This window comes from Myotis daubentonii, chromosome 11 (assembly GCF_963259705.1).
Source record: "Myotis daubentonii chromosome 11, mMyoDau2.1, whole genome shotgun sequence".
Taxonomy (NCBI): domain Eukaryota; kingdom Metazoa; phylum Chordata; class Mammalia; order Chiroptera; family Vespertilionidae; genus Myotis; species Myotis daubentonii.
In genome coordinates, this window is record NC_081850.1 from 40,059,799 (window position 1) to 40,083,924 (window position 24,126).

Below are 24,126 nucleotides of genomic sequence, written 5' to 3' on the forward strand. Positions count from 1 at the left end.
CCCATTCATTCATTCTACTAAACATGCTGTTCCTCATTAAGAAAAATTATTTCTTGCTTCTACGCCTTTGTACACTGTTCCCATCTCTGTAGGTAAAATCCTTCCAATGTAAAATTCTCCCCAACTTACACTCCTTTCTACAAATACATGAAACAACTTTTGCTGTTTTTGTTTTTTGTTGTTGGTGGTGGTGGGGTTTTTTTTTTGTTTTTTTTTTATATATAAAAGATTCTGTTTAAGTTTTATTTCTTTCTACAGGGGCAAAAAAGTCTCCTGAACCATGCTCACACTGACCATATAGATAATCTCTTCTGTTTTTGTATGCATGTATTAGCTCATGAACCAAAATGTTTTCTTATGGATTCTAACCAAAAAATAGGGCCCTGGTTTGGTGGCTCAGTTGACTGGTGAATCATCCCATACACCAAAAAATTGAAAGCCATTTATTTACCCTTGTATAATTTTAAAAAGTCCTCACTCCTATTAACTTTACTGCCCTAAATCTTTATTAATAAAAGGGACATTGACGTCTGTTAAAAAAATGAACAAAATGTAACCTGTTGTGTGTCAGGTATTAGCTTGCCAAATCCAATTACTGATCAGCATTCTTTTCCTGCTGATAATTGATGTGCAGAGAAGAATTTTACATTTGGGGGTGGGAATGGTCAAGCTAGAGAGTAAAAAATTATCAGTACATCAAGCAAGACACTAATCAGAAACAAAGTATCTAGGTCACAGGTCTATGGATGACATTTCTGGGAAAAGTAGTATAGGAATTATTTCAATTGATTTTAATTTTTAAAATGCATTTAAGGTCAATCTTCTAAATTCAGAAATCAAACAAGTTTACTGAAGTTTTTTAAAATATATTTTTATTGATTTCAGAGAGGGAGAGGGAGAAAGAGATAGAAACATCAATGACAGGAGAGAAACATTGATCAGCTGCCTCCTGCATGCCCCTCACTTGGGATCGAGCTCACAACCCTGTCATGTGTCCTTGACTGGAATAGAATCTGAGACCCTTCAGTCCGCAGGTGGATGCTCTATCCACTAAGCCAAACCGGCTAGGGCAAGTTTATTGAAATTGATAAACTGATGATGTCTTCTATTTTTATTCTTGGAGACACTGGCTTTACTTCAGGTTTGTTGGGACTGGAACGGAGAATTGCCTACACCAAGCTAATGAGATTATTTCAACCCCTTTCTTATTCATCCTGACCTACATTAAGCATATATTTATTTTCTTAACCCTATGTGACTACATCCTAAAAATAAATCTTAAATACTCCAAGACAGCCATAATGAAAAGAATTTGTTTAGCACTATGTATTTTCAAGGGTAAAGACCTCTAACTATTGCCAATCCTAATGTCACCTCCTTAGACAATGTGAGAAACTTAATGAGGGAAAACTGAAAAGAAAGTCATAACTTAAATATTGTTTTGTGCCTTAATGATTTTCCAAAGGCTATGATCTAACAATATAACATAAGCCACATAGTTTTGCTTTTATAATTTAGTTAATTTTAGCAATACTGCAGAAAGAAAAAAAAGGGGAACAGAATGAAAATATAGCCAAATGTAATCAGATTTGATCCAAATTCTACCTGACTTCCTGTGTCACCTTTATACTATTTTTTAGCTTCAATTTCTTCAAGTGCAAGATGATACATATCCACTGTCTCCATCACAAAAATGATGTGTGGTGATTAATGAGTTAATACCTATAATACTACAATGTGGAGCTCTAGCATAAAGACTCTATAAGTAAAAAACTTTTTCTCAACAGATCTGCATGAAATGATTCTCAAATAAAAACAGGTGTAAAGGTAATTTATAAATTACTGTGTTAAGGAAATATATCACCACACTGACTGGTTCTTCTCATTAATAGCTGTGAATGGGTAGGATAAAATTATAACTAGACACAGGTTATTATACAGGCCAATAAATGCTATGAAAATATAGAGTGCTACATGAGAACTAGGTGGGGGTGGGAGGTAGATGCTTTCACTTATCATCTCCTTTATCTTAATAATACTTTTCTCAGCTTATCATCCTTTTACACATGAGGAAATCAAGGCTTTAGGTTGTTATGTCAATTAATTTGTCTATGTTCACACAACTTAAGTGGGAGAGCCAGGAACACAGGTTTAACTTAAAGGCTACATTCTCTCCACTCTTCCAAGTTTTAGCTGTCTTCTTCATGAATAGCTAATGCCCTCAATGCACATCTCAGCTCATTCTCCCTTTCTCAATGAGACCTACCCTAATCATCCTATTTAATAATTCCCTGTACCCTTCTCTCCTTTTTCTTTAGAAGTGTTTATCACTTTCGTGTGCGTGTGTGTGCGTGTATGTATGTATGTATGTATATATATATATATACACTAGGGGCCCGGTGCACGAAATTCGTGCACTGGGTGTGTGTGTGTGTGTGTGGGGGGGGGGGGGGGGAGTGTCCCTCAGCCCAGCCTGCCCCCTCTCACATACTGGGAGCCCTCAGGCGTTGACCCCCATCACCCTCCAATCGCAGGATCGGCCCCTTGCCCAGGCCTGACGCCTCTGGCCTAGGTGTCCGGCCCGGGCAGCGGGGACCCGCAGCTGCAGTGGCCCCGCGATCGTGGGCTCTGCTTTAGGCCCAGGCAAGGGACCCCTAGCTCCCGGGACTGCCAGCTTCGACCGTGCCCAGCTCCTATCGCTGGCTCCACCCCTACTTCCTGCTATCACTGGCCAGGGCGGAAAAGGCACCTGATTCTCCCCCCTGGGTTTCCAATCACTGTCAGTGGCAGGGGGCTTCTTCCTGCTTTCCCTTTCGCCTCCCTGCATTGTGCCTACATATGCAAATTAACCGCCATCTTGTTGGCAGTTAACTGCCAATCTTAGTTGGCAGTTAATTTGCATATAGCCCTGATTAGCCAATGAAAAGGGTAGCTCGTACGCCAATTACCATTTTTCTCTTTTATTAGTGTTGATATATATATATATATATACACACATACAATTTTATTTATTGTGCACATTGCCTATGGCCCTCTGCTAGGTAGTAAGCTCTAGAAAGTTAGGGACCTTTGCTTCCTTTGTTTATATATCTATCTTCCCAAACCTAGAATAGTTATCAATTCACAGTAGACTGGCCCATTATTTCCTTTCCACTTTTCATCTTTACCTATATGCACGAACTTGTTAACCATCCTTGCTTTTAATTCTTGGGGAAAAAATCAGGGCCTATATCTGAACTAAATTAACATTAAGATATTATTTACATTTACTCTGAAATTATATTTTAAAAAGTAGGGTCATAAGAATCACTTTAAAAAATTCTAGCCAGAATAAAAAAGTGATGCAAAGACATGTAAAATAAACTGTGGAGTGTGGAATGTGGAGGATACAAATGATAGATCATTTGTAAGAGTGCCTGTTCACTTTGTTCTGGAGACTTAATGTGAGTCACAGATGAAACACAGGAATCAGAGTATTTTGAAGCAGTGGTTCTCAAACCTTACAGATTTCAAATTAAAAAGAAAAGTTGGAATGACAGAGATAGAAACATTGATGAGAGAGAAACATCATCAATTGGCTGCCTCCTGCACATCCCTTACCAGGAATCGAGCCCTAAAGGAGGCAGGTGCCCTACCGGGAATCTCCTGGCTCAGAGGTCAATGTTCAACCACTGAGCCACACCTTCTGGGCTAAAGGTTAGTCTTTTTTATTAAGCAAATTTAGATTCATAAATACATTATTACATAAAAATAGTTCTATGTATATTTAAAATCTAAATGTGAAAAAGTAAAACTTTTAAAATAAGCTATAACAGAACCCATAACCTCAGGATAAAGAAAACCTTTAAAGAGAAAAAGCACAATCATAAAAGAATAAATTTGACATTAAAATTAACAATATAGCCGAAACCGGTTTGGCTCAGTGGATAGAGCGTCGGCCTGCGGACTGAAGGGTCCCAGGTTCAATTCTGGTCAAGGGTATGTGCCTGGGTTGCGGGCACATCCCCAGTGGGAGATGTGCAGGAGGCAGCTGATCGGTGTTTCTCTCTCATCGATGTTTCTGGGTCTCTATCTCTCTCCCTTCCTCTCTGTAAAAAATCAATAAAATATATATATATATATATATATATATATATATATATATATAAAAATTAACAATATAGTTAAAGTGAAAAGGCATGCTAAAAACTAGACAGATATTTGTAAAGCCTACCAAGTATTTTTACCAGAGTATATAAAAAGCATTTACAAATCAATAAAATGAACAATCCCATAAAAAAAACCAAGTAAGTAATGTATAGAAAAAGGAATGCGAATGGCTAATAAAAGAGTTCTCAATTACAGGTCATCTAATTGGGGAGATGCAAATGAAAACTACAATGAGGTACTATTTCATACTCAGAATGAAGAAACTTAAGAAGTCTAAAGTATTTGGAAGGTGGGAAAATAGACTTTCTCATCCATTATGGAAACAAACACTTTGGAGAGAAAACTGGCAGTTTAAAGTTGAAGAAGTAGAATCTACACTGTGTACTAGCAATCTACTACTAGATTTGTATCCCAGGGCAATCTTACTCAATGTTGGCTTTTAGTTGTTATAATGAATGGTGGGCACTACTGAACAGATGCCGGGGTGCCAAGCACTCTTCGTGTGTAGAAAGAATGCTGCCCCACGTCCCATATCTCTGGAACGTTCTGCTGGACACTAAGGTCAGATATTTATAAACAGGACTTAACACAAAATATAGTTTTGTTTTAATATAGATGTAGATTTTATAGAATGCAACCACTATTTAAAGAGATAAGACTGCACTTTTATTTTTGTTCAAACTTTACTGAAAATAGTTTATTTCAGAAACTTATTTTTCATCATCAGTAGAACCACTTGTGTTTGAATGGCTAATTCAACACCTGTTTTAATCTGCACTAGTAGCTGTCCTATTTATTCATGGTGATACTACCCATTGGTGCAAAGTAGCTGACAACTACATTTCTTCTAGCAGTGCTTCTTATACTTTAATGTGCACACAATCACCTGGGAATCTTGTTCAAATTCAGCATCTGAGTTAGTAGAGTAGGGCCTGAACTTCTGATTTCTAACAAGCTCCCAGAATTCTGATGTTACTGATCTACTATCACACTTGGTAGAAAGATTGAGTGTTGTTGAGCCCCAGCATTTACAGAGCAAAATGTATTACTTTGTTACAAATTACTTTTTATATTTTAGTAAGGGCATTACTTTCCTTAAAATATGAAGTAAGGCTATTATGAATTTCTTTTTAGCACAGTACCAGGTGTACTGGTTATTAATGCTGATTTTTTATGGAGTTACACATGTTGATATATTTTGATATGTATGCTACTTTGTTGTATTGACAAGCTTCAAAACTTCATATGTCAAATTTTCTGAAGGTGATATCATAGATATTTTTACGCTTAAAAATGTTGAATTTTGTGCCAAAAAAAGAGCATTTGCGGGAAGTTGTAATTCGTTACTTTATTTTGAAGAAAAGTGCTGCTGAAAGTTACCGTATACTTCGGGAAGCTTTTGGTGAACATGCTCCATCTCAAGATACGTGTGAATGCTGGTTTAAACGATTTAAAAGTGATGATTTCGATGTGAAAGACAAAGAAAGTCCAGGTCAACCGAAAAAGTTTGAAGACCAACAATTACAAGCATTATTGAATGAAGATGCGAGTCACACTCAAAAACAACTTGCAGAAAGATTAAACATTGCTCAGCAAACAATTTCTAATCGTTTACAAGCAATGGGAAAGATTTTAAAGGAAGGAAAATGGGTGCCACATGAACTGATCGAAAGACAAATGGAAAATTGTAAAGTCATCAGTAACATGTTGCTTCAATGGCACGAAAGTCTTTTTTGCATCCAACTGTGACTGGTGATGAAAAGTGGATTTATTTTGAGAATCCCAAACGCACAAAATCATGGGTTGATCCAGGTCAACCATCAACATCAACTGCAAGGCCAAATCACTTGGGAAAGAAGACAATGCTCTGCGTTTGGTGGGATCAGGAAGGTGTGGTGTATTATGAGCTTCTAAAACCAGGTGAAACCATTAATACTGATCGCTACCGACAACAAATAATCAATTTGAACCACGCTTTGATCGTGAAACGACCAGAATGTGCCAGAAGACATGGCAAAGTAATTTTGCTTCATGATAATGCACCATCACAAACTTCAAAATCAGTTGAAGACACATTAAAAGATCTTGCCTGGGAAGTATTAACCCACCCACCGTATTCTCCAGACATGGCTCCTTCAGATTACCACTTGTTCCGATAGATGGCACACGCATTTTCTGAGGAGCACTTCAAAACGTACGAAGAAGTGGAAAATTGGGTCTCTGAATAGTTTACCTCAAAACAAGAAAAGTTCTATTGGGACAGTTTCCACAAATTACCTGAAAGATGGAGGAAATGTGTAGCTAGTGATGGACGTTACTTTAAATAAAGCACTTTTGATGTTTCTCTTAAAATTATCGTGTTTTCTTTGATTACAAAATCCGCATTATTACCCGTACACCTGGTATTGGGGAAGTTACAAAACATGTCTATAAAAATGAGATATAAGGTCAAGAACCACTGCCCTAAGTAAATATATAAAAGAATATTCCCCACAAGACTGTTTTATAAGCAAACAAGTGCAAAAAGGAAAATAAACAAAAACTTGATATAATCACATAATGGAAGACATACCATATTGCAGTACAAATAAACTAAAACTACCTGAATAAACACAAATAAATTTTAGCAAATTGAGTGAAGCTAGAGATACAATCATCATATCTGAATAGTCTTAAAACAAAGAAAAACTATATAATGTTCATGGATGTAAAGGTAGGAAGTAAAGTATAAACATGGATAGGATGGATGTGTATCAATTTTGGGTCAGTGGTGAGGAATGAGGAAAGGGTGTAGGAGGTATATAAAGTACTATGAGAAAGCTTCATTATGTTTTGCAGTTTTTTTTCTACAAATTGGTAATGGATGCATGGATATTCATTATATTGTGTGTTGTCAATACTTATATTGCTATATTATTTGTCATTTCACCTGAATTGGCAAAAACTGTTGGGCCAGCCAAGTGTTTGAAAAACACTGCTCCTGAGGAAAGGATTTAGGAATAGATGTCAGAAAACTCAGCTTCAGGTCTCAATTCTGCATTTACAAATTGTGTAGCTTTAGGCAATTTGAATAATCAAGTCCTCTGGGCTTTATTCCACCTGTATATGACATCGCTTTTCCCCTCTAACTCACAAAGCTGGTTGAGAGGCATATAGAGCAATGTACGTGAAAAATTTTTAACAGGGTAGGAAAGGCAGGCATAATTTTTGAGCATGAAGAGCAAATTTTTGGATATATTACAAATAAAACCTATCAGCAAATAAACCAAGTTAATTTGCCACTCTCTTTTCTTGTCATCACTGACTAAAGATATAACCAATCTTAACATGGAAGAAACTTTATGTCTACTAGTATAAATTCCTAAGTGCATATAGATAGGCATTCCCCCTAATATAACTACTTTATGCCAATTCTTCACCAAGAAATTGAAATTCATAGCATCAAAACAAAATAAGAACTGCACTAAAAAGTACTATTTAAATGAAACAATCTGTCACACACCAGAGTAACTGTTGATTCTTATTGCCCTTACTATAAAGTGAGCAGGTGGCATGTTTTATTAGCCCTATATTACAAATGAAGAAACTGACTCAGATGTGGGATAGCTGGCCTGTAGACCAATTCAGTGACAGAACTTGGAACAGACACTAATTGCCTAGTTCTTCTGTGTCCATTAGGCAACCAAAACATTATTTTGTCACAGGGATACAGAAAATTCTTTGTCAGATGTTATTTCATGCACATTTCAAAATGGGCAAAAATACTCAAGAAAACAAGCCACTTACCTACAGTACCATACAGTGAGGGACAAAATTAGAACTGACTTGCCTGGTAAAAATCTAATCCCATCCTTGCCAATTAACCTTATTAATACTACAATGGGAAAAGAGAGGTCAACATATGGATGAGGGTGCTATTCATTTCCTCCTGGATCTCAAAAAAACATAGCAATTATTACACAACAGGGATTTTATATTTTTTATTAGTGGAAACGTGGCTACCTCCACTGTTCAAGTAACCCACTACCCCTACTCCAAAAATAGAAATTTACCAACAAGCAAAGAGTTGGCAGTACCCAACTAGAACATTGCAATTATGATAACTATCAAAACACTGGTAATTACTAGATATTAGACATATCACCCATTTATGCTGTAAATATATAAAGAGAAAAACTCTCTATGGAGAAGAGTTCATTTCCTTTTAAGTCTTCCTGTTAAACAGATGAATACTATTACAACAGGTACCTGACTTTAACTCAAACCCAGTAGGCTTCAAATGCTGGCAGAAGATATTCAAAATTCACTTTATTAATTGGAGCCTTAAAAATCAATGACTCATCTTGTGGATCAAGTATTAAAAAGTAACATCTTTTCATACACATCCAAAATTTAAAGACCATCCTCCCTGTATCCCGTTATTCATCCCTTGGCTTACCAAGTCCACCTAACACCGACTTACAACAAAGCATCGTCTAAAACAAACTATGCTCTGGCATTGCCAGAAATTTCACCCTAGCCTAGACCATCATGAACATTTTTGTCTTAAACAAGAAACTGGGTTAAATTCTCTTTACAAAAAGCCCTTCACAACAATACAATCTAACTTGAAAAGAACTTTCGTTTCAGGATTAAAAGGCAAAACAACCCAAACATCAACTCCAATTTTCCGATGCAAAATTCCTCCCCACTCCACCCCCGAGTTCGCAAACAGGCAAGACTCCGGGTCACCCGCCTCGAGAACAGGAACCCCGCGGCCCGGCCGCAATTCGCAACCCCCCGGGGACCCGGCAGGTTCGATCTCACACCGAGGCCGACACGCGAGGACACTCGGGAGAAAGCCTTCGGGCTCCGCGAATCTCACCGCGAACCTGGCCTCCTCTCTCCGTCCGCGGCTAGAAACGCAAAGGCGGGGAGAGGAGACCTTCTCGGCCAGGGGGACCCTCAGACCTTTCCCACCCCCGGGTCGGTCTCGCCCAGGCCCCCCGATTCCCGCCGCCTCGCCCACCACTCGGACCCTCCTCTCCCTCTCCCTTCCCCCGAGCCCCCTGGAGAACCCTCCCCCAAATCGGGAGGGGCTCCCCCGCCTTTCCCCGCGCCGAGTGGGATCCCGGTCTCCCAACAACAAAGACGCATCTCGCTCCCCTCCCCCTGCCGGGCCACGGCTCGCCTCGACCCGCCCGCGCTGCGGCTCCGGGCCCAGCGCCCCCTCCCCACGCCCGGCCGCAGCCGCCCAGCCCCCCCGCGCCGCCTCACGCACCTGCACCGGAGGGGCCGCAGTCAAGGTGTCGGGCTGAAAGGGCCGGGAGAGAACCTCTGCCGACGCGCTGTCCTCCACGGGGCGCGCTCCGCGATGCCGCCGCCGCCGGACTCTCCCGGCCTGCGGGCGGGACCGGCCGAGCAGAAGGGACGAGGGCTGCGGTGCCGGCGACGGGACCAAGAAAGGCGGCAGCGCCCGAGAGGGCCCGCTCGCGCTCCCTCCTCGCCTCCTCGCGCCGGCCCTGCTCCTCCACGCGGGCTCGCGTTCTGCTGACTAACGGCCCCGGCGCGAGGCGCTGGAGCTGCCGCCGCCGCCGGTGGCTCTCGGTCGGCCCTCAGGTCCCGAGCGGCCGTGGTCGCAGCTGCCGCCGCCGCCGCCGCCACCACCGCCCTTTCTGGCACTGCAGACGCCACCCAGACCCAGCCAGGTGTTTCTTCTCCTTAACCCTCCCTTCTTGCTCCTGTTCAGCCTGCCAGCCGCTGGGCTCGCCCTCGTGGCGGGAGGGAGGCGGGAAGGGAACCGAGGGGCACCAGCAAAAGACTCACTAAGCCAGGACTTGGTCACTGACGGGATGAAGATGCCAAAACTGACCCGGGCTCCAGCCTCCGAGCAGGCAGGGGGAGGGACGCAGTCCAGTTTAACCCGATTTCCACCAATCACAAGCCGCCCAGCGGAGTCGGGCGCCAGGAGAGGCTGAGCTGAGGCGGCAGGAGGCGGGGATTGCGGAAAAGAAGGGCCAATGGAATCAAAAGTTCCCCGCCCCTCCGCCTTGATGGACATCCACGTTCGGACCAATGGGGGAATTGTCGCTTCGAAGAAAGCGGGATGTATCTGCGGAGTTGGAGAGAGAGGGTGAGCGGAGGGATCAAGTCGTGACCTCGAGGAAGAGCCTTCAAGTTGCCGAGGGACCGAGGATGTCCTTTGACCTCCGCGCGGCGTCACGTGGACTGACGGGGGCGGGGCGAGAAAGCTAGATCAGTTCCTTCCGGGTCAGTGACAGGCGTCTTCTCCACGAGGTAGTTCGTGGCTTCTTGAATCTTCCTACTTCCAGCGTTTGGTGATTGTGATTTCGGCGATGAGCTCGCAGAGAGGCAACGTGGCCCGTTCCAGGCCTCAGAGACATCAAAACACGTTTAGCTTCAAAAATGACAAGTTTGATAAGACTGTTCAGACCAAGGTAGGACCCTGCCTGCAGCATTAGATCTGACTCCAGGAAGGAATGGTTCAGTGGAGGGGAAAGAGGAAGTGAGAGGAGCTGGCGAGGGCGAGCGTGGACCGCAGCCCAGAGTTAGTTTTGGCTGCAGTGCAGCCCTTTCTGAAACGATGTTCCCACACCCTTTCTTTGACCTGGATGTGTTGTCTTCTCATGAATGTATTTGTCAGTCAGCACTTGACTAATTGCACAAAGAGTGAATGGGTCCCTCATCAAACTTAAAATGCAAATGGGTAAATTGAGCTCCCATCTGGATCACATATTTACAGTAGGAAAATGAGGATTGTGGCACGAGCGTCTCCTAAAATGTTGTGCCAACTTTATGCAGCCATTGTTTGTTTTTGGAAAACCCCACGTCCGTATGTTTGTAGGGGGAATGGGAAGGATTAAACGTTCCCAGCCCCAGTGCTTTCACTAACATACGTCTCTTGTAAAGGTAGTTTGAGGATCGAATTGTTTGAGTAATGTAAAAATGCTTGTTTTGCTTTTTATAACTCACTTACTTCTTGAGCAGGATTTCTGCAACCTTAAAGAAAATTAAGACTGTCTCCATAGCCGCAGGTGTTGGGTTTTATAAAGCGCCTAATTTGCTGTAGGTGTCTCCCCCTCCAACTTGTCCACAGCCTATGGAGAGGAGACCATGGGAGAGAAGGGCATCTCGGGGGCCACCTCCACGACAGATGAACCTGATGTTCACATAATCTGGAGTTCAAGTTCACTAGGTGTGCAGCTCAAGTAAATTATTTTAATTTGAGCCTTACTTTAGTTTCAAATGAGAAACCTGGCAGGATTGTTGTGAGGCTAAATTAAATGATGTATATCAAAGGTCTAGATCATAATAAGTGTCCAACAAGTGATTAATTTCTCAACATTGAAATTAATGTTGGAAGCAAACTGATTATAGTAACTTGGGGTCCCCTTTTCCTTTTCTCTTTCTGTCTTCACTAACTACAGATATTTAATGAGTACATTCCATGTACAAGGCCCTGTGCTTCAGTGCATACAGTGTTTAAAAGAGTTGATTTTGCTTATAGTTTCCTGGGTCATTGGACAATAAGCAAGCACAAAGATGTATAGTTACGAATTATAATGCATTCTGATGAGGGGGAAGACAGTTCAGTAAAGAAGTATAAAGAGGGATATTTGCAATTAGGTGCTCAAAGGACCTCTTCTTTTCCTTAGGTTCAGATTGGCGGGGGGGAGAAGCTGAAGCAACATTTGGGAAAATTTTCTCAAGTTTGTGTGTTAACATTAGGTAAATCTAAATAAAAGGCTGTGTTATTCCTAATAAATGACTGTCTGGTCCTATATTCTTACTGTAAGTTTTGGCGCAAGCAATCCTGATTGTTTTTCATCAGATGATAATGCAGTTTTAATAAGTATTTAGCCACTGTGTACCCTACTGTGCTTCTTGTACTTATAAGTACAAGGCTTCTTGAACTTGTACTTCTTATGCTATCAGTTCTTTGTAGACTTCTTATATTTTTCATTGTCTGTTTCTTGGTGTTATCTAACAGCTGTGGCATTATGGTTTTAAACCTTTTCATGAGTCTCAAGTTTAATCACTAAGTTTTATTTTGTTTATCACTTTTATTATTCATTCCTTTGCTTCTTTTAAATTGTGAGGAAGTGCCTTGGCTCGTGTGGCCCAGCACCAAAAGGTTGCTGGTTTGATTCCTGGTTAGGGCACATGCCCAGGTTTCGGGCTCTATCCCAGTAGTGGGTGTGCAGGAGGCAATCTGTCCATGTTTCTCTCCCTCTCACTCCCTCTCTAAGAATCAATGAAAATATGTATTAAAAAAGATTTTTTAAAAATTGTGAGCAAGCCTCATTTGTCCATTGGTAGAAACACCAAGTGTTTTGTTATTGGAGATACTGCCCAAAACAGCAAGAAATATTTTACTGAGGCAAGATCATTAGGTTGATTGTTCATCTGTCTAATGGAGGACTAATAATTGGCTGCATTTATAGCAAGTTCTTGAGCCAGTTAGATGCTGCTATCTAAAGCCAAAATTTTGTCGGAAGCATCTGACCCTGTCTTCATTCTTATGCTTTATTTCAGAAAGCTATTGGATTCAGTGACATCTAACAAAGAAAGAGTAATAGCTGCATATCTTCTGTAAGGATTTTAGATCTCCTTAAAGGGTTTTAGTTACAATTGATTACTTGTACCTCATTATTTTGTAGGAGATCTGCATTAGTTCCCCTTCTCCTTCTCTGCCAAGCAGTTTGTCAGGACTTCACTGAAATTAGATGATGGATAATGACAGATGTTTTATTGGGAAATTTATATAGGTACAGCACCCATTCCCCAAAGGACAGGCCGATAGCTGTCTTTGTATACTTGAATATTTTCTAGAAGAGTAGAGAAGCTTGTTCTGTGGCATTCTTTGTAACCAAACTTAGACCAACGGGTCAAACTCACAGAGGTAGGTTTTAGCTTAATATAAGGAAGATGTCTAATAGTGAGGAGCATGCATAGGATTTTTAAATTTCCCCTTGACTGGGATTATTTAAAAGAAGTCTCTATCGCCATTGGCCGGTAGTGCTGTCTTGGGACTTGAAGAGGTGGGGTGGAGGTGGAAATAGGATTAAATCTCTTCTAGTCATTTGGTACTGAAATATATATATATCATCCAGACAGCCTTGTGAGCCCTAGTTGGTTTGGCTCAATGGATAGAGTGTTGGTCTGTGGACTGAAGGGTCCTGGGTTCGATTCTGGTCAGGGGCACATGCCCAGGTTGCCGGCTTGATCCCCAGTAGGGGGCATGCAGGAGGCAGCCAGTCACTGATTCTCTCTCATCATTGATGTTTCTATCTCTCTCTCCTTCTCCCTTCCTCTCTGAAATCAATAAAAATATATATAAAAAAGAAATGCAAACTTGTTGAAGAATATTTGAAATAATAGAGAAATGAATAAAATATAAAAGTGAAGGTACCCTTTCCCAGCCCTATTCCTCTTCAGGTACACTTTTTATTTAGTCATGCAAGCCTTCTACCTGAAGGTAATTATCATTAGAATTTCTTAGTTGCTAACTTAAGCAGAAAGGGAAATTATTGGAAAGATACTGAGCTGATCTCATGACACTTATGCAAAAGGTGTTTGCTTATTTGTATTCAAAATTGCCAGGTTGGCATTACTGCTGGGAAATTTTATTCTCATTTGGCTTTGTGTATATCCAACTTCATGCAATCTTCCAACCTTTCAATGCCGCCTGCCCTAACCCTTCCAATTTGCCTTCTGGAGTTGATAGTTTATTAGCATCAAATAGAGACAGATTGTTGAAAATAAAATTACGTTCACTTTCTTGCCCTACCTGACTATTCCTTATAATCCTTAAGTAATGTTTGTTCAACCCCCCAGTTAGAACCATTTTCTCCCATTTGCTGCTTCAGTCCATTTCTTCCTTGCTCAAAACCCCAGCTCTTCTGAAATACATACCATCAGATTGCTATCCCCTCCCAATCTGTCCTTACCTTCCAGTTATACCTCCTCATTTGTACCTGACTCACTGCTTTTCCATAATTCCTGTCATCATGTTTAGGATATTCGCATGGATAATGCAACATTTGATCCTTCAGCTTTTAGACCCACCCTCTCCCTCAACGTTGGGAATCTCCTCCCATGGTCAAACCTTAAACTCTTATGCATATAATTGCTCCACTTGCCTTTTTTCTTTTTCTTTCTGTAAATACTGGCTACTATCTACTTACCTGGTTTCCTTATTCCTCAAAGTAATTTTTTTTTACTCCATTGGCTCCTCCTCTCTTTTAATCCTTCCACTTTTCACTGTACTCACTTGTGTCCTTCCCCCCCCCTCCTTTTTCCAGCTTGAAGTCCATGCTTCATGAATACAATTGCTTTTTTGCATACATCTCAGCTCCCTTATCTTCTTTCCCTCTGTGGTACTTGCCTGACAGAATCCTAACCTTAGATCCGGCTTTCTGCTATTCCATCATCACGTCTACCAAACTACCCATATGTGTTGCCTTTCTATTACAGAGGGTGAAAGGCCTGTTTTTCCACTTGAACCTTGCCCTGTTTCCCTAAATGACTTAAAGGCTTAAGGCTTCTTATTTGTTGTCCATGTTCTCTTGCATCATCAATCTTTCCATTACTAATGGCTTATTTCAGATGGAATCCATGTTCTTTTGAAGCTCCACCCTATTTTCTTTTTCTTTTTTTTTTTTGTAGAAAAGCTCCTGATTCTCTATTTCTTTACTTCTCATTGTTTCTATCTCTATTCAAATAGTTTTGCACCCACCATTTCACTCTTGTCAAGGTTATTTATCTGTTTCCAGATCCCTGGTTAATAATGCTCAGTCCTCATCTCACTCAGTTGCTCAATAGCATTTGCCTCTTAGTCTCCTGAAATAATATCTTCATTCACGGTTTTAAATACCTTTGAGGCTAACCTTGGTCCTGAACTGCAGGGTTGTTTAAATACCTACTTGACCTCTATTCTTGAATATCAAAAAGGCTTCTTAACATGGAAAAGAAAGAACTCTTGATTTTTCTCTCTCAAACCTTTCTTCCTCTAGTGTTCTCCAACTGTGTAAACAATTCCATCATTTACTCAGTTTCTCAAATCAAAAATTTAGGAATCACCCTTGATTCTTGTCCTTTTCTCACATCCTGTTTCAATTCATCAAAACTGAATTTTTGTTTTTATTTTCATAACCTCATTACTTTTTGGCATATTGTTTGTCTTATTTATAGCCCACCCTTAGAATATGACTTTTTTTTTTGAAATATATTTTATTGATTTTTTACAGAGAGGAAGGGAGAAGGATAGAGAGTTAGAAACATCAGTCAGCTGCCTCTTGCACATCCCCTACCGGGAATGTGCCCGCAACCAAGGTACATGCCCTTGACCGGAATTGAACCTGGGACCCTTGAATCCGCAGGCCAACGCTCTATCCACTGAGCCAACCCGGGCTAGAATATGACTTTTGTGAAGCCAAAGATTGTCTTTACATTCTCAAAACCTATGTCGGGGGTTGTTGATTGAATAAAGTAAATAAATAATTATAACAGTGTGTTAAATGCTGTGATGAAGGTAGTACAGGGGAGTACTACAATAATTCAGGAATAAAGGGAGAGAGGAAATAATTAATATAGTATTATCCTCAAAGAGATAGTACGTCTTGGGGATGAAAGGGTCAAGGAGAAGTTGAATGGAAACCGATGAATAAGGCAGAAAGAAGAATGAGTGCTGGTGAGTTTGTAGGTGTGGGTCAGGAAGTTAAAGGAGTTTAATCTGAAAACAAAACAAAATGAAAAGGATCAGGTAAAATTGTTGCACTGGGGAATCATTTGAAAACAAGGCTTTTTGTTTATTCATTTTTGAGGGAAGATTTTGTAACACACTAAAGTCTCCTCATTAATGTTTGAATGAATAAAGGTCGCCTTAAATAAAGAGAGGACGCCAAAAAGCCTAAGAGTCAGTGAAGGCTCTTTTCCAAAACAAGATTATAAATAGGTATTTATGCTTATTTCCAAAATGAACATGTTACATTATATGATTACAAAAGCATAGACTGAAAGCCTCTCTTATTTACTGGTTAGAAGAGTGTAGTTGACTAAGACCTTTTTGCCAAATGGATTGATCTTAAGCTGTGAATTAAAATTCTGTTACGGACAGCCCTGGCTAGTGTGGCTCAGTTGGTTGGAGCATCATCTGGTACACCAGAAGGTGGTGGTTCAGTTCCCAGTCAGGGCACATACCCAAGTTGCAAGTTCAGTCCTTGGGGTGCATGCAGGAGGTTACCAGGCTATTGATCGATGTTTCTCTCTCACATCAGTCTTTTCTCTAAGTAGATGTAGTGTGTTTTATTTTGGTTTTGGTCAGGTTACTTTAAAGAGTAAAACTATTTTAAAGTGTATACATTGGTTAGAAAAATTCCTTGTAAGTTGTCAGATTTCAGATGTTTTTGGATTTTGGGCTAAAGGTAACAAGCTCTTGTTTAAGACGGTGGCAGCATGGCGTGGTACAAAGACATTGATCTTGGAATCAAAAGATTTAGGTCAAATTCTCTGTTATGTATTGGCTGTATGATCATCAACAAGTTTCTTAACTTGTCAGGGTCTCAGTGGGTTTAGCTGTATTGTGAGAGTTTAATAAGGTTTATGAAAATGCTTACATGGTACCTGATATTAAGTATTCTGTAAATGCTAGCTCATTCCTTCATCCTAAAATGTTCATCATGCTCACATGCTACTCCCTCAGTTAGTGATTACCTGATGAATCCTGTTGGAATGTCTCTCCTTCCCTGTGGTATTTATTGCCCTCCCCGCACATATGGTACATTCATATTAGTTAGTAGTCTATACGTTTTGGCTTTTTTTCTCTCACATATACATACACAAATATCATCTATCTCTTAGAGGGCAGGGACTTCAAGCAATTTTGAACTACTCATGGAGTATATAATATGCACCTGTAGCAGCAGCTCTGTCCTGTGGGGTGAAGAAATGGAATTCAAGTAGTTCTTACTGCCATTGTACAATAGATTACTGATCTCTGTTAATTCTCCTGTCTTTATTGGGTCCCAAGCACTGAAATGATATGAATCCTTTATTCAGGAATCTTAGACTAATAACTACTTCAAAAAGTGGAAAAGAGATAAATATGAAATGTTTTCATTTAATAAACTTTTGTTGAGGTATAACATAAACATATAGGAAAGTGCCAAAATCGTAATAAGAGTTCAGTGAATTTTCACAAAGTGGACACAGTCATGTAACCAATACCAAGATCAAGAGACTGTCACTGGCCTCTTCTAGTCACTACCACTCTACTCCTCATAAGTAACCATTGTCTTGATGAATATGAAGTATTTTAAAATAACCTTAAAGTCACAGCTTTCCAGGGCAAAGACGAGAGATAGAGGTACCCGGGTGACCTGTTGTTTCTCTGTTCAGAAATGGTATTAGTGGGTGTAGATAAGCATCCTAATGCTTCATGTAATATTTCTTTGGCGGAAAGAAATTGTTATGATTTGATTCCTCAACAGTGATTAACTTGGTACCTGCAGGATTTTTGGCTTCTCAATGTATCAAGAGTAAATTTGAATTTCCCCATAGCTTTGGAGCTATTTCAACCCCGGTCTTAATTGTTTTCCACTTTATTTGCTTATTCATAAGGTTGAGTGACATTTTTTAGAACTTTATGGTAGACATTTTCTTGGATATCTTATCAAGTTTATTTCTAGTTGGAATAGTTGGCTTTACATTCTAAAGTTAATATAATTATTCAAGTTGTATTTTTTTTTGGAACCAATATATATATATATATATATATATATATATATATATATATATATTTGTTTTGTTTTCCTTTTTGGTTGTTTTTGCTTTGGCAGATGCAAAACCAAACATTTACCATTAACAAGGAAGTATTCTTGTAGGTGATAGAGCTATATATGTATAATAATTTCCAGTAAATTTATACTGTTAGTAGTAGAATTCTGAAGGTCATTTGATAATGTAGGACATTTACATCATGGATATAAAATGCCAAACTAAGGTAGGGATTATTTTAAATGCCTTTTTGTTCTGTGAAGATTTATATGTTACTAAATCTCAGCATTCTATTACCAGGTGACTGACTTGTTTGTTTTGAAATTACTCATGTCACTGAAGTCATCAATTTGAGTAATATATTTGACATCATAGTATATACTTGTATATGTGAATGTTCTATATTATATCATTAGCCTTTATCATAAGACATTATACTGGTAGTAGTTTGATTCTTGTGTTTCCTGTAAACTTGAAAGCTTATAGGACATGATGCTAGATCTAGTTTTTTTAAAAAATATGTTTTTATTGATTTCAGAGAAGAAGGGAAAGGGAGAAATAGAAACATCAATGAGACAGTCATCGATCTACTGCCTCCTACTGGGGATCAAGCCCGAAATTCGGGCATGTGTTCTGACCAGAATCCAATTGTGATCTTCTGGTTCATGGGTTGATGCTCAACCACTGAGCCACACTGGTGGGTTTAGATCTAGTTTTTAATAAAGTTAAAATGGTCATGTGGGATAAGTTATTATCGTCTACATTAAAATATTGTTGCTTTTATACATGCGATGCTGTTGCTTTAATTTAAACTCTTTATTATTGAACCATGGACAGTTCTTTGACCCTCATATGATGACTGCAAGGTCAGCTATTCCCTAGTAAATTTAAATTAAAAACTCCCTGGTTTACGGTGGCAATTAACTCTAATCTTAAGGCTTCTCTAGGGACACCTTTATTAAGGCCTTCTTTGAGCTACCTAGTAAGAAAAATAAGTCCAATGTTACTAAGGCGTCTAATTCAAAACGGCTGACTAAAAACATGTACTTATCTTTCAGTTTTCCCCAAATTTAAATGAAATGACAGAAAAAAATAAAACTGCAATATTAGAAAACTAAAAAAAAGCAGAAAAGAACATTAAGTAAATTTAAGATATAAAATAGGATGCAGCTAAACAGCTTAAGAATCTGTTATATAATACTAGAGGCCCTGTGCACGAAATTTGTGTGTGTGTGTGTGTGTGTGTGCGCGGCTTCAGCCCGGCCTGTGCCCTCTCGCAGTCCGGGACCCCTTGCTGCTTACTGCCTGCCTGCTCACTGCTCCTTAGTGCTGCCACTAAGGTGGTGGTGGGAGAGGCTCCAACCACTGCCACTGCGCTCACCAGCCGTGAGCCCAGCTTTTGGCTGAGCGGTGCTCCTCCTGAGGGAGCGCACTGACCACCAGTGGGCAACTCCTGCGTTGAGCATCTGCCCCCTGGTGGTCAGTGCGCATTATAGCGACCGGTCGTTCTGGTTGTTCTGCCATAACAGTTGCTTAGGCTTTTATTATATAGATTGTTGGAAGTTAAGATTTTTTTCAATAAAACTCTAAAATAATGCCAATATCAGAATTAATGAGATCTGTATCACTCCAATGGTTATCTAACAGTTGCCCTCAAGATAAAGTCAGAAGAACAGCTCTCTAAAGTGGGGAAATGCCATGAACGGCAAATGCAGAGCAATATTCCTGATAATTGTTGGTCTCAGAGCTCAACAAGGAACCTTTTATACATGGAAGCAACATGTTTCCTATGCCTGCTAAAGCAAAAGCTATCAAACTGTTATTTTTTAGCCTTTCAACCAGAGACAAGGATTATATAATTAGTATCTGAATTCACTTCCAAAGCAGTAGTGATTCTCAATTCTGCTTTAGTAATTCATTCTATATTGAATATGGCTTATTCTGTACCAGTGCTATCCAGAGGAATTTTCTATGATGTTGGAAATATGTCATATCATTTCTATCCAGTATGGTAGCCACTAGCCACATGTACCAGCTGAGTATTTGAAATGTGCCTATGGAACTAAAGAACAGAATTTTAATTTATTTCAGTTTAAATAAGCACGTGTGGCTACCATGAGACCTAGGCTCTCATTTATAAATATTAGCAGACTAAGAAGCACTACACTTTTTAGAAAAACCAAAACCTTGAGATGTGTGACTGACTGGAAACCCTACCTCCTACCCCCCATTTATCAGAGGTAATATAAGATGAAGAAAAGAACTCTTAAAAGCGATAATTGGTATCCATCCATGATTCAAAGAAACTTTCAATATCCATAAAAGAAGGATAGGCTGTGGTTTTAAAAAAATAAAGCTATGACATTTCTTAAAAACTTCAACTGTGGTTGTAGAAATGTAAAGTAAACATCTTAGTAGAATGAATAGCAGGATGGAAAAGAATAGACTAAATTAGTAATTTGGAAGATCAAGCCAATGGATTAGCCTAAAAGCTAGTCTAAAAGGCCAAAGTTATAAAAATAATGAAGTGAAATTTGAGATATGGAAGATTGAACTGGGAAATTCCAGAAGGCTAGGAGAGTTTAGAAGAAATGATGAAAAGTAAAGAAGAAAAAAGCCCAATTTCACAAAGTTTAAGAAAATCTTAAGCCTTCAGATAGAAGGATATTAGACATATGGTGATATTTTTTAACTCCAATGATAGAAATTCCTACCAGCTTTCAGAGAAAGGGAACAAAGAGGTTAGCCATAAAGCAACTATAATGCTGTAGACATCTGACTTCTCATCTGCTACTTATAAAAAAATAGAGCAAGTTCTTTAATGTGCTGTGAGGGAAGTACTTTTAATTTAGAGTTCTTGATAGAGCTAAGCTATGGCTTGGATATCAGGGCAAAAGAATCATCCTCACTAAAAGTAAATTAAAAAAATACAGGGGTGAACAAAGGTAGGGAAAAAGACATGCAGGTTTTGATTATTGCAATAACTTTATTAACTGTCTTTCACATACTCACAACTGTAAACCTATTTTTACCCATCCCCGTATTTAGGCATGTACTCCTGAATATAAGAAGATAAGTGGTAGAAGAAACAGTGGTGAATGAAGAACCTAGTTAATCTGAGTTAACTTTAAATAATCATTGATAATATGGTGGTAAAAGATAATGCTGTTGTTATATGCAGATTAGCAAAATAGAAGAGGTAAACTTTTTGGAAGATAAAATCTATACCCACAGTTCCAGATTTCAGCCAAACCTGGGAATTAAAACTAAAAGCAAGCTTTTTGTTGTTGTTGTTATCAGATGAGACAATAAAAGTGAAGCTGGGACACACACACACACACACACACACACACACACACACACACACACAACTAAAAGCAAGCTAAAGATCCTGTCTTGTTTGAGTGCTGGAAAAGCCATAGAGAAGAAAAATCAGTATCATTGTCAGTTTTAAAGTCTTTGAGTGCCTAGTGTTTGCCTGGTATCTGTGGTAGGCAATACTGAGATGAAAATAAGACCTTGTTCTAGCCTCCATGCTGTTGACGGTCTAGCTGGGGAGATAAGGCCAGTGTACAAGCAGCAACAGTGAGCAAATTAGTACTTTTATCAAGACCTTATAACATAAAAAGGCTTTTGATTTAAAATAGCTGAATGAAAGCTTTGAAATGTAGTTTTAGTTCAGTTAGTAAAGTTAAAAGTTGAACTACATACAATACTACTCATATAATCTAGCATTAAAAACATGGAATTTCTCTTCTCTGTGGAAATAGTTATCTAAGTCATCTTGTTCTCTGTTCATTATCAAGTTGTAGACATTTCAAGAAGGGCTGAAACGCAGTGGCCTGTGTGAATAGCGAACATAATCTCTCCTGCTTCTGTTTGTGGGTGAACCCCGTTTCTAGTTTCAATATGCGACCGGAAGAGGTACAAGGAATGTATGAAGGAAGATAAGTTGCTGATGTTCTAAATTAAACTTGTGTGTCACTTTAGGCTTTGACCTTTTGAGGACCTGCTTGCTTAAGAGTTAGCAATGGTCTTTGAAAACATAAAATGCCTTTCCCATTCTGAGACACCTTTGCAAATTTGCCATAAGTAGTAGAGATCCGTGACTCCCTCACTTTGTCCCATTGGATTGGGGCTGAATGAAAAGACAGTTTTGAAATCTGTAAGGCTGCCAATCAGCCCTGGATCTCTGGTGACTCCCTCTCAATCCAAATACTTCTGAAAGCCCAGTTTGAAAAAGCCAGCCAGTTAATCTCTTATTTTAAACACCATTTGAATTCCAGCAAATATTGCCTGCTCTCCAATTTTACTTCATGACCATTACTTTCATCTCTCCAACTAAAGCACATAAATCTTTTGAATTCTTGAAATGTTTAGGATAGTGTTGAGTACATGCTAACTCATACTTGTTCAAATTGTTCCTATGGACAGCAGAGACATAGCCATGATATGTGCTGTATTTAAGTCTACTCTAACTATGACACGTTGTGTAATTTGAATGTTGGAAGGTGCCCTAAGCTTGGAGTCAGGGCAGCATCAGGAGTAGACTCTTCAGACTCCTGGTGTGGCTACTGACTCACTCTCTCTAACCATGGGTAAGTTATACCAACTCTACAAGTTAGAATAAAAATAAATAACATAACACTTTCTTTCTTCCACACAGGGATGATGTAAGAATAAAGTGAGAAGCATTATAGGACAAAATCATATTTTTTTTTAAAAATCTGTAAAAATAAAATGTAGTAATATTTTGTTATAGGTGACTTGCATTTGTCATTCAAAATATACCTTAATTTTATCCCTTAGCTTTTTGTATTCTTGTCATCAAAGACATCTTTGTTTTCCTTTTAAGAATGAGGAAATGCTGTCAACTGAAGTTAAGGAAGTCACATGTGAATACTGAGCTCTAGAATAAATGAATCATGCATGGCACAGCCTAATTTTTTCCTGATGTGACTGGACTCCTGAATCAGTTGTCAGCATACATAGGTTATTCGTATGACTTATTAATACGACCAAAACAAGGCAACCATCTTTGAAGAAGTTAACTAGCTTCAGTATGGTAATTATTCTATATGCCTGCCCCAAGCAAATGACTTACAATATAGATTTATTTTAAAAGGTAAAATCACCCCAATAAATTCAATAACAAATAAAGGGTAAAGTCATTTGGTTTGTGGACATTACCAGTTATTCTGCTTGAAAGAGTTAAATCCATAAATTCCTACATATGCCATTAGCAGGAAATGAGTATTATTATTCTTTTTTGTTTAACATTGTGAAACAGTGGCCAGTCAGTATTTTGTCTCTTTTAAGATCAATAACTTGGGGCATACCATTCTGGTTGGACAAGATCTCAAAATGTGACTAACTTAATGAGTGCTAATAAAAACATGTGTGTTGCATCATGACACTACACAATTGCTGCTTGAGCTTTTTGCATTCCAGTTGATTTGTACATAGTTAGCATAGGTTGCTTACCACTTCGTTACCTTTTATTGTTTAGGTCTCTGTGTATTAAAAAATCTGTGAGGAACATGATAAAAAAGTAAATCCTCCTCTTTTAGAACATTGCTTAGCAAACATAATTTTTCTTTCCTCAGTGAATTTTTCTAACTTTGGAATTTTGTCTTATGCTTTTAAAACATAATGGATAATACTGCAACGTTTCCTTACGAACAAACTTGCAGCTTTGGCCCTCTGTGCAAAACAATATACCAGTGTCAGAATTTAAGTTAAAAACACAGTACAAATTGAAATGTGTACTCGGCAAAATTTTGAGCTGTGTTTTCTTTTACTATTTAGAAATCTTGAAAGCTGTGGGGAAACACTTTCTACTTGTCACTTTAATAGAATGCCCTAAACTAAAAGGCATCTTTTTATGGGTCCTGCCTCTGCTGCTCCTGATTAATTGTGTGACCTCAAGCAAATCTCTTAATTCTCTGAGCCCCAGGTTTCTCATCTGGAAAATGAAGATAATTATGCCTGCCCCTAGCCACAGGAATGTTCTAAGTATAGCAGCAGAGAGAATTTTTATAAAGGATTAGGCATGTGGTTTACAGATTTATGATAGTAGTATTTTGTGTAAAAATTATTTGGTTTGTTTTCGTTTTATAATTAAAACCAAAAAGACCTGTTTTTTAATAAACCATTTAAGTCTTTCCTATGCATGCTTTTGTCTAGACACCTGGCCAAAGT

At 39.1% G+C, this 24,126-nt stretch overlaps 2 protein-coding genes and 1 long non-coding RNA gene across 3 annotated transcripts in view; 2 read left to right on the top strand and 1 right to left on the bottom strand.

The window, feature by feature from the left end:
* ABHD17B (abhydrolase domain containing 17B, depalmitoylase) overlaps positions 1-9,983 on the bottom strand; it is a 49,211-nt gene extending 39,228 nt beyond the window's left edge. Inside the window, exon 1 of the mRNA XM_059656907.1 lies at positions 9,410-9,983. The gene's annotated coding sequence lies outside the window, so the exon portion shown is untranslated. The remainder of the gene's footprint in view (positions 1-9,409) is intronic.
* Positions 1-24,126, top strand: part of LOC132211993 (uncharacterized) — a 113,800-nt gene that overhangs the window by 53,130 nt on the left and 36,544 nt on the right. The gene's annotated exons all lie outside the window — the stretch shown is intronic.
* C11H9orf85 (chromosome 11 C9orf85 homolog) overlaps positions 10,266-24,126 on the top strand; it is a 50,405-nt gene continuing 36,544 nt past the window's right edge. Inside the window, exon 1 of the mRNA XM_059656908.1 lies at positions 10,266-10,586. Coding sequence (XP_059512891.1) covers positions 10,485-10,586 — 102 coding nt within the window. The 5' untranslated portion in view covers positions 10,266-10,484. The remainder of the gene's footprint in view (positions 10,587-24,126) is intronic.